This window comes from Psammomys obesus, unplaced genomic scaffold (assembly GCF_907164565.1).
Source record: "Psammomys obesus unplaced genomic scaffold, mPsaObe1.curated_primary_1811, whole genome shotgun sequence".
NCBI classification, from domain to species: Eukaryota; Metazoa; Chordata; class Mammalia; order Rodentia; family Muridae; genus Psammomys; species Psammomys obesus.
Genome location: NW_026596069.1, coordinates 25,799,978 through 25,817,104, shown reverse-complemented (window position 1 = coordinate 25,817,104; position 17,127 = coordinate 25,799,978). Strand labels below are relative to the sequence as shown.

Genomic DNA, 17,127 nt, shown 5'->3' with positions numbered 1-17,127 from the left:
ACAGGAGGGGACACACCCACGTGTAAACACCCAGCTTCCCAGGCCATACATTCTGCAGACACTCTCCCAGCATTCTTGGTCATTGTCACATGCCAATCCCTCCCTTGCCTCCCTTTTTCTTCAGGCAGGAATTGAAGTGAGGGGAGTCTGCTGTGGACCATCCAGAAGGTGGGAAAGGCCTCTGGCCTAGGGGGACCAGATGGAAGAAGGGCATCTGCTGCTTGAGAAGAGCAGAAAGCACAAAGGAAAAGACACTGGCAGATGAGCATGGGGCCTCCCAAGAGCAGAAGGTGGCAGAGAGAGCCAGAATGCCCCTTGATCCCTGAGGAACACTCCCTCCTTGATTCACTCAACAACCCTCATTTCAGATGAAGATGAAGAATCTGGTGTAGATGCTATTGGCTAACCTAGGTCTGCCAGCTGCTGGAGAGCTAGGAATTAAACTTAGATCCAAAAGTCACACTTTTCCACATACATGCCAGTGGCTCCTGCTCGTCACTTCAGTCTAGACCCAGTAGCCCTTCTTCCCCAGCTTCGCAGCCTTCTGCATTAACTCCATTCAGGCTGCTTTCTCCTCGTAGGCCCGGGAAGTTCTGTTCCCCCATGGAAGCAAACTACAGCTCCCACACTCCATCTGCTTCTCCCCATCCCCCACCCCACCTCTCCATGAAAGTAGCTGAGCCTGGGCTCAGGACCACGGCTGTTCCCTTCCTGACATACCCTCAGCTCTGCAGTGTCTTCTCCCCACCCCCACTCCGGCTAAACCCACAGGAAACTGCCAACTCAGGCAGACAATGCCCAGCACCACGCTCACTTCCACAAATACAAGGCGCGCAGGGCGGGGCAGCAGGGGCCAACAGAAGCAGGGCTGTGGCAGTGCCCACCCTCCTGGAGCTCCCTTCCCCTACCCCCAGCACCTAGTGTCTCTGGATCAAACCTCCGCTTTCCACCTGCTCTCAAAATAGTGCTACCCACCTCCCCAGTTCCCCTGGCAACAAGCTTCCGGATTGAGTATTTTGTCAGGTCTCTAGAGGGATCTAGATTGGGGTTACCTCTTCATCCTTTTAGCTCTACGTTAACTGGTAAGGAAGTGGGGGAGGGTAGGCCTCTTGGTTCTTTCTGAGGTTCCTTCCCAAAGTCCCAAAGGGATTTGGAGGCTAGAGAGGAGTTGTGCTGGTCAGCCTCAGGCTACAGCACTCCCATTCTACTCAGAGGCGGGCATGGGGTGGGGCAGGGCAGAGCTGGAGCCCTCTGCACTGGTATCCTAAGGAGACAGGAATTCCTCCCTATGCACCTTCAGTACAGGGCCACCCTGGGACAGGATAAAGGTTAGACATGGGCAAGATGAGGAGTTTTGAGTCCTTCTCTCCATCGAACAAGTCTCTACTGCATTTCTTTACAGGGATAAAGAAACAGATAATCCCATCTTGTCCTTGAATCAGCAGACTTCAGCTTTTACCCACATGCAACAAAAAGGCTGGGACAAGGGGATTCTGGTGTAAACTGTCCAGTGGGGCCTGGGAAGACGGGCAGAGGCAGCTGCAAGGCTGGCAGCTTCTCTCCAATCCTTTCCCACCCTGCTTCGTACACACATTCCTGCTCATTCTCTGAGTTGTCAGCAGCTGTTCAGAGTGAGGGGGATACCCAAGCAAGCAGCAAGCGACAGCTGCAGGGACAGTCATCCCAGCCTCTGTCAACCCACACCCAAGAGACCAGCTTATGCCACATTCCAGTAGCCACCACCCAGCATAAGGAAGGGCAGCAAGGGACCAAACACCTGAGCGTGGGACTTGAGCCCAGCGGGCCCCAGAGAGCTGAGTTCCTTTTCAGGATCCCAGGTAGAAAGGACAAACGGAAAAGTGGGGGTTGATGGTAATCGAGTCAAACAACTTACTTGGGCAGATGAGGGCTTCCTTGGCTGTGATGCTCTTGTTGCAGGCGTAGCACATAGTCATGCCTGAGACTGAGATGGTGGTAAAGAGGTGGCCGTTGGTATAGCGGGCATCCTTGGCTTCCTTCATCTTCTCCTTTTCCCGGGTCTGTGCAAAGGTTGAGAGACAGAAGTGAGGCTAGAAGTCACCTCTGTACCTGGTGTCCACAGAAACAGGCTGAATGAAAGCAGAGGCATGGAAGAAATGCCTGCCTACAGAGGGCGGAACGACATCAATTGCCAAAGCATAACCTGTCCAGACATGACCAGGCCCCAGTCAGTCAGTCCCAAATGCTCCTAGGCCTCTGACTTACCTGACCCCGGCGGCTGGGCTGCCTCCTGTTGCCACTCATCTCCCTAGCTCTAGATCTCTGCGTCCTCACTCTACCTCCCAGCCTTAGCTCTGCTCGCCCCCGGGCTGCTGTATGCTTTCTCTGTGCTGGGGGAAGATGCGCAGAAAAGAGGGGAGGACCGGGGAAGCAGAGGGTGCCAGCTCACCAGCGCTTTCCAATCTATGGGAGTTAGCTCCTCTCATAACCATGACAACGGGTGTTGGAGCTGCTGTCTTCAAAGCAGTCATGGGGGAGCAGGGATGGGAAAGCAGAAGATCCCATCGTTAGAGTGGCTGGAGGGACAGAATGCCTCTTCAGCCACCCCTAACCCTCGAGGTCAGGCCCCCAAACCTCTAACTCTTCTACTTACACTCACTTAAAGCCCAAAAAATCCCTCTCTGACTCTGTGTGTGTGTGTGTGTGTGTGTGTGTGTGTGCGTGTGTGTGTGTGTGTGTAGGGGGCGGGGGCTCAGGTACCCAAAAATACCCTTGAACTTTGGATCTTCTGGCCTCCACTGCTCAGTGCTGGGATGTGTTCCCTCTTGCTCCTGAGATACACCTTTGCCTTTAAGCTTTCTCCCACTTCACCAGCTTCTGGAGGAGTCCTTGGCTTCTTTTCTGTTTCTCTCCAAGCCCCTAACTTTTCCAAAAGCTGGAGAAGGTAAAAAGACAATGCTAGCTGTGGTAACTCATGCTTGCTAATTCCTGCGCTTGGAAGATTAAGACAGGAATATCGCAGCAAGCCTGGGCTATAGAACAACTGTCTCACAGAAAAACAACAACAAAACACACACACACACACACAAACCCCACAACACACACACATACTCATACACTCATACACAGACAGCACTGAGGAAATGGAGACAGAAAACTTGGGAGTTCAAGGACATCCTTGGCTATATAGTGATATAAGGCCCTGTCTCAAAACACCACCACCAAAAAAAAAGAAAAGAAAAAAGTTTAGAAGAGGGTAGACAAGAAAAGCAAAGGCACCTGCTGCCAAGCTTGATGACCCTAGGTCAATCCCCAAGCCCCACATGGTAGGAGCCCAGAACTAACATCCACATTCAAACCATGGCATGTACCCAGGAAATTAGAAAGGGCAGGACCGCTTGTACAGTGACACATGGCTTTAATCCCAGCACTCAGAGGGAGAGGAAGGCAGATCTCTAGGAGTTTGGGGCCAGCCTGGCCTACATAGTAAATTACAAGCCAGTCAGAGCTTCATAGTAAGACCTTATATCTAAATCAATCAGTTAAGTAATTTAATTAAAGATAGTAGAAGACTAGGATACCACGCAAGTGGCTAAGGCTGAGAATAGGAGCAGCGAGTTGAGCACACTGCCTGGCACCCTAACACAGAGTCACAATTCAATGAAAAGTGTTCAGCCTGGGCCTGGACAATCAGCTCCTGTGCCACTAAGGGGAGGATGGGAAAAAATGGGAAGTGTAAAGGTGCTGAGTCAACAGTGCAGGCCCAGAGAGCAATGGACCCCAGTGCCCTAGGTCCTGGGTGTCCTGGACCAAGATCCCTCTCTCGGTCCTCAGGGAAGCCTAAGGATGACAGAGCACAGTGGTCTGGACGTCATTTACTTTGCATTACTCCGTTCATGCTCCTTCCGCACCTCCACCAAGAATGTTTCCTACTGTACTGTCTGTCTGTTGTTGTTGTTTTTTTTTGTTTGTTTGTTTTGTTTGAGTCAGAGTCTCACCTGTCTGGCCTTAAACTAAAGGTAATCCTCCTGCCTCAGCCACCCAAGTACTGGATTTACAGGCATGCAGCACCAGGCCAGGGCTTCTCTTCCCCATAGCCTGCCTCTTCTCGCCCTCAGCCCTGGTCTTCTCTCCTCAGGTCTCAGTTCTCGGCCCAGACGCTCCTCCTCCTGGCCTCCACCTTTCTCTCAGCCATGTATCTGCTTCTCCCCTAATACCCAGGTCCTCCCCCCTCTTCCTGTCCCTGCAGCTGACTCCTCTTCCCTTAGACTGTAGTCTCAGTCACTTGAGTGTTCTCTTCTCTGGTGGCACCTACCAACCTGAATCACTAGAAAGGTCTCTCAATGGTCTGCTCTCCAGCTATCTTGTGGGAAAGTACAGCTCTTTAATTGGATTGTTTTTAGATGAAAGTCACCTCAAATTTACCTTGTGGGACTTCAAAGGCCAAGTCTAAATATCTCTTCTCACTATCATATACTCTCTTTCTCTTCACCTCTTTGACCTCCCACCATTCTCTAGGACACCAATCTAAAGTATGAATATTTATGACAATTTAATTTAAAACAAAAAAGCAAGCAACCATGAGAATAGCAGTAAACAGAACACACGCCTGGCAAGGGCCACTCTAGAAATTACAGATCCCTTCTAAAGCTGGGACAGGTTATTTCCATGTGGCTCTCTGTACTACCTGCCTGGACAATTTTTCTGGGAGTGGCTAAGGGAGAAAGGACTGGGGCCAGAAAAGGGCTCTAGGAGCCCCTTCCCTCCTTGGCACCACTGCCCATACAGATCCCAGTTGCTCTGGTCCCTGCCTTTCACCTGCCAGCACTCACCCTCTCTCGAAGCGGCCCCTGCTCTAGGTGGGCAAGCAGAGGGCAGCAGCCACAGCAGCAACAGCACATCCCAGCCCGGGCACTGGCCAGCAGCAACCTGGCACTGCCTAGCACTATTGTCCCAGAGATGGCTGCACTGAGCCCGCCCCAGGGCTCAAGCTGTCGAGAATGAAATGACATGAGCACTGCTTACCAGGGAGGAAAAAAAATGGGCCGGCTTGATCCATTCTCTCCCATTTACACAGAGCAAGCATAACAGCCCTTCATCTTCTCCATGTCCCAGCGTGTCCATCAGAAAAAGGCCAATCACAGCTAGGCCTAGTACACACACCTACAAGTCCAGCTATTTGGAAGGCTGAGGTAAGGGGATGGACAGTTCAAAGCCAGCTTGGCGGACTTAGCAAAAGAAAGTTCTAAAAATGGGCAGGGGAGGTTGCTCAGGATTCAAGGGTCTAGGAGACATGAAGCACTGGGTTCAATTCCAGCACCACAGAGGCAGTCCAAACATCTACCCAGTGCTCAGAGCCCTTTCTGCTGGACCCAACCCTCTGCCATCCAGCTCTGGGTGTCCCCCTGCTTCTTCACAGATCTGGAAAGACTTCCCTGCTCACTGACATTATCCAGGCTGTTACATGTTAGGTTAATTGATTATCAAGGTGAACAGACTTGGGTATTGTGGCACACTCCTGTAATTCTACAACTTTGGGGGACAAGGTTGAGGCAGAAGAATCAGGAGTTCAAGGCCAACCTTCATCCTAAGACCCATACCTACCAAGCACAAAGTACCCAATGTGTGTTGGGAAATGGAAGTAAAATAGAAAGAAAAAACAGGGTCTCCAGTAGCTCCACTACTCTGGGGACACCCTTTACTGCCTATGAGAACCTTAGGAACGTCAGCCCCCTTTCCTGTCTTTCCTCTTCCTCCTCCTGGAGCACTCCCAAAGCCCACTCTCCTACTTCCTCTGCCTTGAGACCAAGATGGTTTCCTCAGGAGGCCAGAACACCAACTTAAAGCATCCTTCCACACCCAAACCAAATCTTGGCCATTGTGAGGGAAGAGTGCTGGGGCTGAGTGCTGACAAGTTCTGTCCATCTTGTGCACTAGGCTGAGAGAAAACAATGATACACATAAAGACAACAGACTCCAGCTTCCCAGGCTCCTCAGGGTGAGTAAGGGCTACTCTCCCAGCCTTATGGCCTCACCAAGGCCTCTGGGAGAACTGTGTGGTGTTCACAGTCACCTCTGTTGGCAACTGCAGGGCCAGACGACTATTGAAGGAGTCCACTAGGACTAACTGCCCATAGCTCTGCCCTGGACAGCCAAGACACAGGGTCACTGGTTGTAAAGGGGAAGGGCTGCTGCTCAGCAGGGCAGCGCTTGCAAACTTGGTTTCAATTCCACAAGGGGAAATCTATGAGACTGGGGAGGGAAGAGAGAAGACTCCAGATGTCACTCCCAAAGGAGGACTTTGGGCGGTCTGTGGAAAGCCCTGCTCCCTCAGAAGCTCTGGGGAAGGAAACGGAAGACTGGGAGCTGAGAGAAGGCGGCCAAATGCAGCCACTAAAGCCAGAAACAAAAGAGAGGCATCACTGAGCACACAAAGGCACTTAGACAAAAACCCTGCTTAACGAAGGATGCTAAACCACTAGACAGTGTATTGAGCAGCATACTGGTGAAGCAGAAAGGGGGCACTTAGGCCATAGGCAATAAAACCCAACTAGAGACTCTGAGACCCAGGCACCCTGGACCCCAGCCTGCTCCCCACCCAGCCACACCTGTCAGGCCAGGAGGGAGAAGGCGAGACGCAGACAGACAGACAGGCATTTGTACAGGCGAACAATAGCTGTGCCAGACTCCCTGCCCTCCTGGCACAAGGCAGACCAGCTGAGTTGGGAGGGGGCAGCTGCCGCCTGCAGCCCCACCCCCACCTCCCCAAGGAGACACAAACAAACCCAGAAGGGTCTATGCCAGCATTTCTCAGCCATTTCTCTAACAGCTCCAATTCACTCAGCGCCTACACCTACATCAACACATTGGCTGAACTTTAAAACAGGAACTACTTCCTTAAGTCCACGGAGCACGGTAAGCAAGCACTAATTTTCAAAGAGCACCTCTGACGCAGAGACACACCTCCAAACACAGGTAACACACACACTTGGGAATCAGTCTGTTCCTCTGATTCCTGCTCTCCCTGATTCAAGGTCACAGTTCCAGCACCGGTGGGACATAAACCGGACCCCTTTCCACCTACTCTTGCGCCCCTGGATGCTCTCTAGGCACGCTTCATCCATCTTGGAGTCCCTATGTGACCTCTCTGTCTTCAGCTCAGTATGCCCCAGCTTTGCTTCTTTCTTTTACCTAGACATCCATGACCCCTAGAATCTTTTTGGATGACCCCCAAACCTCACCTTCTTAAAGGACCCCTGGCTCCTCAAGTTTCCTAAACTATCAGGATTCCTCTTTCCCTCCAGGGCTCCCCCAGCCCTGCCCTCCTGGCCCTGCGCACAAAGCCAGCCACCTCTCTGGTACACAGAACAAAGGCAGCCTGCTCTCCCTGCTCACCGTCACAACAGGGGGTTCAGAAAAGCTCACGGTGCCCTGATCTCTGGCCCCTGCTTTGTTCTGGGGCCAAGACTGTTATGGCTCAGGATGTAGGGAGGAGAGATAAGGGGGTCTAAAGATGAACAGAGCAGCTTTGAGGTTCGAGGAGGTAGGAAGTAGGGCAGAGAGAACTGAGGGGGTGGAGAACAGAAGACAGCCTGGAAGAACAGAAACAATGAGGAGAAAAAGGAAGCATGGAGGGTATACAGAAAGATCCTATGCCCGTAGAAGGAGAAGAAAGCAGGTTACACTTGAATTCTTCCTTCTGTGAAGATATCCTAAGAGTAAGAAAAAGAGATAGGGGAGGGCGGTAGATCTCCGCCCTGACCCTTCTCCCTCAAAGGTAGCAGGGAAGATCACATTCCAAATAATGTCATTTCCAGTGGGCCCCTCTACTTCCCACCACAGTATAAAAAGAAACGAGACAGCTGGCGTGCATGGGAGGGGGAAGGGGGAGATCCAGGGTTCAGTTGGCTAAGAACCAACTCCCCCACTTCGGTAACCACAGCTTTCCGGAGGTGTCCCTCCCCTTCCGACCAGCTCAAACTGACAATCTCCCTCCTCCCCGTGGTCTCCCTGCCCTCTCCGAATCACTCGCTGGTCCCTGTCCCAGATTCCCCAAACCCTCCTCCCTGGCTAGCCAAAAGATAAAAAAGAGCCAGGTTTCTGGATTTCCAGTTACTGTGTGATGGAAAAAAAGAAAAGAAAAACAGAGCATGAGATACCAGGTGTCTGGATTAGAGAAAGGCCCCCTGAGAATGTCTTCATGCAGCCCCACAGGTCTGGCCCCCAACTCCCCCGTGGCTTTCCTTTTTAGGGTGGAACCAAATTTCCGTGCTTTCAAAAGGTCCTCCCCCACCACCCTGGCCCTACTCCAGGTCTCGCTCAAACAGTTGAAAAAATAAACAGACTTTGGGAGCCGGGCCTGGCCAGTGGCTAGGGTTGTTAAGAGCCTGTCTGCCACCCCACAGTTCACACTTCAGCCATCTCACCCTGGAGCTGCTCAGAGTCCTGCTAGCTCTCCTTCCGGTTAGCAGACTCCCATCCCAAAACCCTAAGAAAAGCCTCAAGCTGAGCTGCCACCCCAAGCAACCTCCTCCGGTTGTAGCACTAAAACTAGTAGCTAAAGCCTGGAACGGAGCGTAAAAGGAGAGGGGTTTCCATTCCCAGAGTGGCTTCACAGACTGAAAATGATCTGCTTGGCTGGCTGCAGGACAGTTCCTGCGCGCCCAGCCAGGACAGAGATTAAGACTAAGGCCCCTCCTGCCTTAAATATGGGTGCCCTGAAGAACTGGGAGGCGCCATCTGCCCGAGCCAGGTCCCTCCCAGCTTCACTAATTCATCTTCAAGTCCTCGGTTTCACCATTTCCTGGGAGCTGAGGTATGGAAAGTCACGGCATTTGGGAGTGCGTCTGAATACAGACCGGAATAAAGGCCACTTTTAAAGCGTGCTGGAGAGGTCGTGATGCGGAGTGTTTGCTGATAATTACCCAGCCAGACTCCTGAGACAGGTGAACGGCCCCCAACCCGAGGCGATAATCGAAATACATATGGCTGAGGGGAGTGGGTCAGCCGAGGGGGCTGGAGAGCTAGGCGTCTGGAAGCTGGTGGAACAGATAAGGGTGGGAACTACTCTGGATTCCAAGCCCCGCGATGCTCAGGATGAGGGGAGGCATCCCAGCCACACAAAGGCAGCTCGCTTCACCTGAGGGAGTCGGCTTGGCCTGGCGGGGAAAACGGGCTGTCGCTTGCTGTCTTGACCCCAGCCACCCGCCCACCCCAGGCAAGAACTGAATCACAGCTGGAAAGTCCATCCGCAAGAGGAGGAGGAGCCGACTTTTGTCTTGGAGGGGCGGGAAGGTCGGGGAGGGAGCTGGGAAACCACCCCCTCCGGCCCCCTCCACCCGACGGTGGGGACAAAGGGGGAACGACAGAGCCCGCGCTGGGGGGCGCCGGCTGCGAGCGTCGCCCCCGACACCCGACACGCTCGGCCCCCTTTCCCGCTCCGTCCCTTACCGGAGCAACTTTCTTCCCAACGGCCCGAAACACTCGGTCCCGCCGAACCACGGGCGCCCCAGCTCCGCTCTCCCGGGTCCCCGCACAGAAGCTGCGCGGGTGCTGGGGACGCGGGTCACGTCGCGGCCCTCGGCCCCCTCCCCACGCGCTCGCAGCCCCACCCACCCGGCCGGCCGCTGCGCGCGGACTCGGGCGCCCCGGAGCGGGCGGAGGGACGCGGGGCGGAGGCCCGGAGGTCGGCGGGGCGCCCGGACGCAGAGAGCCCACCTTGATCGCCAGCTCCTTGCTCCGGTCGATCCGCGCGCGCGTGAGGGATTCGATCCGAGACATAATCCAGCCTGAGCCGCAGGAGGACGCGGCGGCCCGGGACGTCCGGCTCCGGCGGGGGAGGGGTCCGGCCGCACGCGTCGGCCTCGGGGACAGGAAGTCTGAGTCCCCTCGCCCCGGCACCCAGCGCCAGTTCCTCAAACCCTAGTCTCCTCCCCCACCCGAGCTCAGGAAGGGGGGAGGCGGAGCAGAGGCAGGGCGGGGTACGCCAGGGTTAGTACCGCTGCAGCCTGGAGGGCAGGATTTCTTGGGACAGGTTCGATGAGGCCTCTTGCTTTTTCCTTTTAGCGTCCAGGGACACGCTCTGCCCTCAGCGACCCCCTCTGAGCTCGGCTCCCATTCTGGGTAACTTCAGTCTTTAAAGACCCTCAGGTCGGAGGATCCTATCCCTTCATTGGCAGCTGGGGCAGCTAGCCTAGCCGTTAGGGCCCCTCGAACAGGCTTGACTACACAGACCTCTCTTACAGTGGAGGACTGGTGTGACAGGAGGGAAGGGGAAAATTAAAGGGGAACTAGAAGCTTCGTCCTTAGTAGATATCTCTCCCCCAAAAGAGTGAAGAAGATTCCAAAGTCAAGGAATCCTCCGGAGAGGGTACCTCCACAAGCTTCTCACCTCTCTGGGCCCTGTGGACCACACTCTGACCATCTTTCTCAGCCCCACCTCTTTGGCCGTGAAGCTGAGAAGGCTCCACCTTTCCTGAGGCTAGCTGAGGAAATCCTTCCTGGTGTCCTGACACCAGTTCTTTCCGTATGAATTAAACACCGGACTCGGAAGACTAAAAACAACACCCTCCCCCCCTCGCCCTGGTCGCAATTTTGAGCTTGCTGAGGCGTGTGGGTGGGTTTTCATCTCTCTGGACCCTTTGAGTCAACCTGAGTTTCCTGCCGCTGGGGAAATTTTCTCCAGTCTGCTCCCGTTGCTCTGTAAAAACCAGAGCACCCTGGGACAAAGCTTGGAGAAAATGTAAGGCCCTGCCTAATCTGGTCCCCAAAGTGTGTGGTAAAGAGGGAAGGAGGTGAGGCCTACCGCCGCTGGCTCCTGGCCTTCTCAGCGGCGGGGCAGCATGGTGTTGGGCTGCAGGTTTCCAGCCCAACCCAGCATTCTCTCCCTCTCTCAGGGTGCCAATTTTAGCCTCCTTCTCTATTTTGGGCTCCACTGCCTCAACCACAGTCTGTGCTGGCTGGGCTCCTCACCCCTGCTCCTTCTGACCTATCCCTGCCTAGCAACGCCCTCACCTTCTGCATCCATCCTCCTGTTTAGAAGCCTTATATAGTAAAGGCCAGAAAAAAAAAAAAAAACAAAAACAAAAACTATGTCCGGTCCAGGCTAGCTAGATGAAGCAGAAAGCACTTTCCCAGGCCAGTTCTGGTGCCTCTAAAGGAAACCTAGGAAGACCTTAGGAGCTCTCTTGCACCTACCACCTCTGGATTTCAGACTCCTTTGAGTGACCAGCCAGGGCTGAGAAATGTACTAACAGCCAGCTAGAGGGCAGAATCCTAGCTGCCTGGCTTTTAACACTGGAGGTTCTGTTGGGCTAGAACCTCACTTTTCTCCAAGAAATTGTTATAAGCCAAACTCTATCTGAGTAACCAGTAAATCTAGACTCTGTGAAGGTCAGTATATAAAATCTATGTGGAAGGTCTATGAGGAAGAGGTCTGATCTCCAGCCTTTTGCTGTGTTTCCCTAAACCTTCAGCTTGCTGTCTACCCTACCTGCCCTCCCCTCTTCCTAAACCTCTGCCCTCAGAAGACCAAGCCTTTAAAACCACATGTATTTAATGTCTTCAGCTTGACTCAGTTTCTGTTTTCTGTGTCCTCTGGAACAATAAACTTTTTCCTTTCTTCTGGGTGTCCTCCCTTTTCCCAAATCCTTTCATTCCAGCCCCCTGTAACCTTATCCAGTGACATCTTTCAGAAATTGTTTATATTAAAAAAATAAAAATAAAAAACCTTCGCCAGAATCTAAAAGTAGCCAGTGCTTTCGTTGGCTCATTTAACTTAAAAAAAAAAAAAAAAAAAGTACCACTCCCATTGACAGCTAGGGAGGAAGGGTCTGGTTTCCAAAGGGCCACTGGATCTAGGTGCCTAGACCCAAGCACACAGTCCACAAATCAGCCTTTTTTCTCATTACTTTAGGTCTTGGACATGACATGGGTGTGACTAAGATATACATGACCACAGTTGCCTCCTAGCAGGAGCTGGTGGAGGAAGACATAGGCTGTTTAACATGAGTGCGGCTCTCAGGCCGAGGGGTCTAACTAACCCAGCCTCTGGGTTATCTGGTCTGTGGAATGGTGACCACTGTATCACTGTCGCTTATCTCTGCCAGAGCCATTCTAAGAAGACACGATGAGCTCTAGGAAAGTGTGTGGCCACCTTTACGGTGTCAGTCAAGCGAGGAGGAGCAAGCTACCTTCTCCTCTCCAGTCCTAGCAATGTGCAGCCCTGGTAAAAGCTGGGAACAAGGGAGAACAGGATAGCATGACATAGGCATACACATTCAGTGAGTGTGTAGAGAAGGTGGGTGGGGTTTCAAAGAGAGATACAGAGAAACAGGGACCCTGGTGAAGATATGCCAGCAAGCAGAACAATATACTGACCTACGCTGGCTCGTCTTGTTCCCTGTCCATGCTCCAGAGTGTCTACCCAGGTTCCCCTTCTTCAGGTTACTCAATCTCCTAGCCGGCTGCTAGGCCAAGGGTGAGTAAATGCAGTGTGACGGTCTGACAGAGCCTGTGTCCTGGGGGTGGGGGGAATTCAGACCTAAGGGCTTCCTGCTTGCTTTGTTTTCTAGCATTCACATTCCTGACCCTGCCTGCCTCCCCCATGTCCAGGGGTTTTAAGATTGTGATGTGCCAAATCTTTCAGCCTCACCCCATTGCAAAGGGCCTGCTTGCCTCTCTACCTTCCCTGCCCGCCTATAGGGAGGGAGCCCTGCCCTCAAGAATCTGGCCTCCAGAAGAGCCTTTGCACTGTTGCCTCAGCACCAACCTGACTGGTCACCACATGGTTGTGCCAGTTGAATAGGATGGTATTTCCTCCAGGTTTCCCTCAGTGCTCAGCTACCTCAGGTTGAAAAGCACAGGCATACCAGAGGCAAAGGAGAGTGGCCTGGTGCCGCAGAAGGCGGAGCCTGGAATCCCAGTGCTCAGAGGCTTGAGGCAGCATGATGAAGGTCATCCACTCTGTAGAGCCAGGTAGGTAGTGGTGGCCAGAAGAAAGAGGAGAGAAGGAAGGAGGGAGGGAGGGAGAAAGGGAAGAAGGAAGGAGAGAGGGACGTGAGGGGGAGAGAGGGAGAAGGAAAGGGGACCTCCTCTGCCAGGTGTGGTGGTACATGCCTGGAGTCCCAGCACTTGAGACAGAGGCAGAAGGATCACTGTCATCTTCAACCACATAATTAAGGCCAGCCTGGGCTATATGAAACCCTATCTTTGATTTAAATAATAAATAAATAAAAAGGCCATATGTGACGCCTCATGCCAAGAATCAAGAACCTCAGCACTCTCAAGGCTGAGACAGGAGGAAAGCCACAGCTGGGGCTACCTGGGCTCTATTGTGAGTTCTATAGTGAGCTATAGACAGAGACCTTGTTTCAAAACAACAAAAAAATCTAAAAAGAAAGACAACGGAAAATTCGGGTTGAAGCTAAAGCGCCCTGCTTCACCAGAGCCAAGGGGTAATGACAAAGGAGTGAGCAAGACTCCTTCACTTTGGGGCCTCAGAAGACGCATGGCCACACGTGTACTGTCTAATCACATACCTCCCTAGCTCCCACCCTGCCTGTGGTCTTATTTCAACTCCTTCAGTTGTTGTATCCACCCCTAAAATTATGAGTGTAAAAGCACTTTGAAAATTCTAACACTCTCTGAATAAGTGAAAGGCGTTGCTGTAATTATCATCCTTATGTCCAATGGGCAGGATTTCTGTTGCCACCTCTTAGCTATGGGTGGCCTGAAATGAGGGAGCCCTAGGCCATTTCTCAGATCCTGGCTCTTTTTCCCTTCCAGTTGTCTGCAGCAGCTGTCTGCCAAGCCAGAGAGGAGGGGAACGGGAACAGAGAAAGGCTGATTTACAGGGACACTCAGAGCTTTGAAGGTACGTCATGTATTCTCTTAAGATGAGAGCCTTCGCCCTGAATCTCTAACAGGAGAGTTGGGGAGGGGTGGTCTGCTGGGACAAGGAGGAAGAAAAGTAGGGAGGAGAGTGGGTCTATGTCTGTCCCCAGGCTGACTCCTACCTTGGCCTTGCCGGTCATGCCCAAGAAGAAGCTGAAGGTCCGTCGCAAGGAGGAGCCTGCCCCGGTCCCTGACTCCCCTTCCAGCTGGCTACCGCTGCAAAGAGACAGGGAAGAGGTGAGGAGAGGGAGCTGGAAAAAAAGTAGACCACAGGGGTGGTGGTGACCATGCCCTTGAGATAGGAGATTGGAAAAAAATCCCCACCTCGTCACTCTCCTGAATCTGGATGTTCAGGTTTTCCAGGCCCCTCAATTTATGAAGAAACTCCAGACTCCTCCTCCTCCTTCCTCTCCAGCTGGAGATGGGAGGGCCCTGTCCCTCTCAAACTGCTCTCCATCTCAAGTGGTTGGAGAGAGGGCCCTCCAGGGGGCATTTCCCCCTCTCAGAACAAGAGCCCTGTGTGGACCCTCTGCTGTTTGGAAAAAGCCCCTGGGCCTAGAGCCAATAAGAACCGAATTTCCTGGGATTTCATCAGCCCATCCCATGAGCTAATCCTTACTAGAGCCAGGAGGTTGTGTCAGCTAGAGAATTTTAGGATCACAAATCAGAGCCTGATTCTTAAAGGGGCCATGTTTTGCACGCAGACGCACTGAGTGAGCTGGCTGCCCTAATCTAATAAGGCTTTGGCCACACAAGCCAGATACACAGGTGCTGGGTTTGCGTGCTGATTTGCATAGCTATTGAAAGGTCCATTTCAGGCCCTGTCCCTTTGCTGTGAATTCCACAGCCCTCAACTACCTCTCCTTAGAATCACTTTCCATCAGCCAGTTCTCTGCCATCCAAAGCCCACCCATGGTCACAGTCATCCAGAGGCAGAGTGGCCAACTCCCCCTTCTGCAACCGACAACAGCAAGCAAATCTCGGCTATTGGCAGATTCCATAGGGTTTGGCTGCTCCTTTTCTCTCCCTAACTCCTCTCCCATCCCTTTGGGCTCCTAGACAACAGAAAGAAAACGGATTTTATGTGGCTTAGGGAGATTGCTATTTGAAGGCCTCTCATCAGAGCGTTCTGGGGAACAGTGTTTGAAGAAGCAGGGAGTCTCGGGGCTGCAAAGTTCGTGACCCATACCCTACATCAAGGCCTTTGATGGGCTCAGAATCCCCCAAACTCACCATTTGCTGAGGTCGGTGGTAGAGGACGGCAGTGAGTTGCCTGCTGATAGACAAGGAAAAGTGAAGTGTAGTAGTAGAAGCCAGACAAAGGCACCTAAGGCTGCCTCCCCAACCCCCTCCACCTGGATCAGGTTCCCAGGCTGCAGGTGCACGTGACGCCATTCCAGAGGGCGGCCACAGGGGAGCAGGGACAGAGGGCGGGGTCTGAGGAGAGCACAGCTGAACAACTTGAAAACAAACTAAAGAACTAGCTTAAACTGAATGAATGGTTCAGTCTTGCTCTGGCAAGTGGAGAGGGCTGAGGTAGGTTCTGCACTGAGCTCCCCATAGTTCATCTCTTTAATCTCTGTTCACAGTTATTTATTTGTGTGCATGTTGGGGGAGAAGCAGGCATATGAAGGTCAGGACAGTCTCTCCCACCACCATGTGGGTCCCAGGGATAGAATTAGACTGAATGGCAAGCACCTTTACCCATTGAGCCCAGGAAGCCAACCAGTCAGCCCTCACACATATCATCTTCAGGACAAGATGCACTTCAAGGAACTGTCCTCCATCTTTAATGAAAGACCCCTTCTATCTGTGTCCTCCTTCACTGGCAGGACAGTCTCAGAGATGCTGGTCTCCTGGATAAGATCCCTCACTTCAGCCAGGCCATGGAAGCAGAAGCAGGCGGACCTCAGAGTTTGAGGCCAGCCTGATCTACAGAGCGAGTTCCAGGACAGCCAGAGCTACACAGAGAAACCCTGTCTCAAAACAAAACAAAACAAACAAAAAAGATCCCTCTCTTGAGCCCCAAAAGTGTATGACTAGAGTTAATGCAGGTCATCTGGACTCTAAACAGCTAACTCTGGGACTGCTGGTGACAGGGATGAGGGAAGGGGCCACCGTTTCTTTGCACCCCACTTTCACTTACCTTTTAGATCTGAGCTTTCCAAGAGGAAATTGATGCCACTCATGGACACAGCCTTGGACAGCATGCCAGTGGCTGAGTGAGCCAACGAGGCAGCAAATAGATGGCAGGCACTCTGACCCTGGAATGGTGTGAAGTCCTCACATGAAGGCCATGCTTGGTCCACCCTCCTCAACCATATCTCCCTTCCCTGAAGTTCAGCCCTTCCACCAGGCCTCCCAAGAGGCTCCACTACCCCACATCTGGGCCATTTCACTGCAAGGAGTCCTGCTATTATCCCTACAGCTTAATCCACCAGCCTGGACAGAAGACACAATGAATGAATGATATATAATTTTTTTCTATTGTTACTCTGTAGCTCTGTTGTGTGTGTGTCACAGCATACATGTGGAGGTCAGAGGACAGCTTGCAGGAGTTGCTTTTCTCCTTCCATCATGGGATCCCGGGGTCAAACTCAGGTTGAGTTCTACACAGCATGTACTGTTATCTGCTGAGCCAAACTGCCAACCTCTTTCTTTTAAACTTATTATTATTAGGTAGCTCAGACTGGCCTTGAAATCACCATACAGCTGAAGATGACCTTGAACTTGTTTTTTTGTTTTTGTTTTGAGACAGGGTTTCTTTGTGTAGCCCTGACTTTCCTGGAACTCACTCTGTAGAGCAGGCTAGCCTCAAACTCACAGATCCACCTGCCTCTGCTGCCTCCTAAGTACTGGGACTAAAGATGTGCACCAATCCTCCTGTTTCTACCTTCTCAGCACTTGGATTGAAGTAGGCCTGTTGTTACTACATCCCACTTGTAAATTAGGATGTAGTTTTTTTGTTTTTTTTTTTTAAAACAACACAGAATAATGGAACATATTTATGGGGCACAATGTGATGTTTGATATGTGTGTATCATGCTTGCTTTTTCTTTTTTTCTATTTTTTAACTTAGATATTATTTCATGTGTATATGTGTGTATGCATATGCCACAACACACCTGTAGAGGTCAGAGGGCAACTTGCAAGAGTCAAGTCATTCCTTCCACAATATATGTCTTAAATATCAAACTCAACTCGGGTCATCAGGAATCCTGACTCATTGAGCCATCTCCTGCCCCCTTTTCTTCC

At 52.2% G+C, this 17,127-nt stretch overlaps 1 protein-coding gene and 1 long non-coding RNA gene across 8 annotated transcripts in view; one reads left to right on the top strand and one right to left on the bottom strand.

Annotated features, from left to right (window-relative positions):
* Arhgef2 (Rho/Rac guanine nucleotide exchange factor 2) overlaps positions 1–16,034 on the bottom strand; it is a 34,250-nt gene extending 18,216 nt beyond the window's left edge. Inside the window, exons 1-4 of one of the 7 annotated variants that reach the window (XM_055625384.1) lie at positions 16,019–16,034; positions 15,106–15,148; positions 13,995–14,088; positions 1,895–2,039 (exon numbers count right to left, since the gene is read on the bottom strand). In XM_055625384.1, the coding sequence (XP_055481359.1) occupies positions 1,895–2,039; positions 13,995–14,012 (163 nt within the window). In that variant the 5' untranslated portion in view covers positions 14,013–14,088; positions 15,106–15,148; positions 16,019–16,034. Of the gene's footprint in view, positions 1–1,894; positions 2,040–2,244; positions 2,320–2,749; positions 2,911–9,429; positions 9,479–9,696; positions 11,672–13,994; positions 14,089–14,196; positions 14,302–15,105; positions 15,149–15,227; positions 15,239–16,018 lie in introns of those variants that run through there. The other 6 variants (XM_055625391.1, XM_055625387.1, XM_055625385.1 and 3 more) reach the window with 6 other exon arrangements.
* Positions 12,914–14,047, top strand: LOC129689951 (uncharacterized). Its single transcript, XR_008722212.1, has 3 exons — positions 12,914–12,954; positions 13,765–13,852; positions 13,983–14,047. It is a non-coding gene; the product is annotated as an uncharacterized LOC129689951 (long non-coding RNA).
* Positions 16,035–17,127: the final 1,093 nt, after the last annotated feature.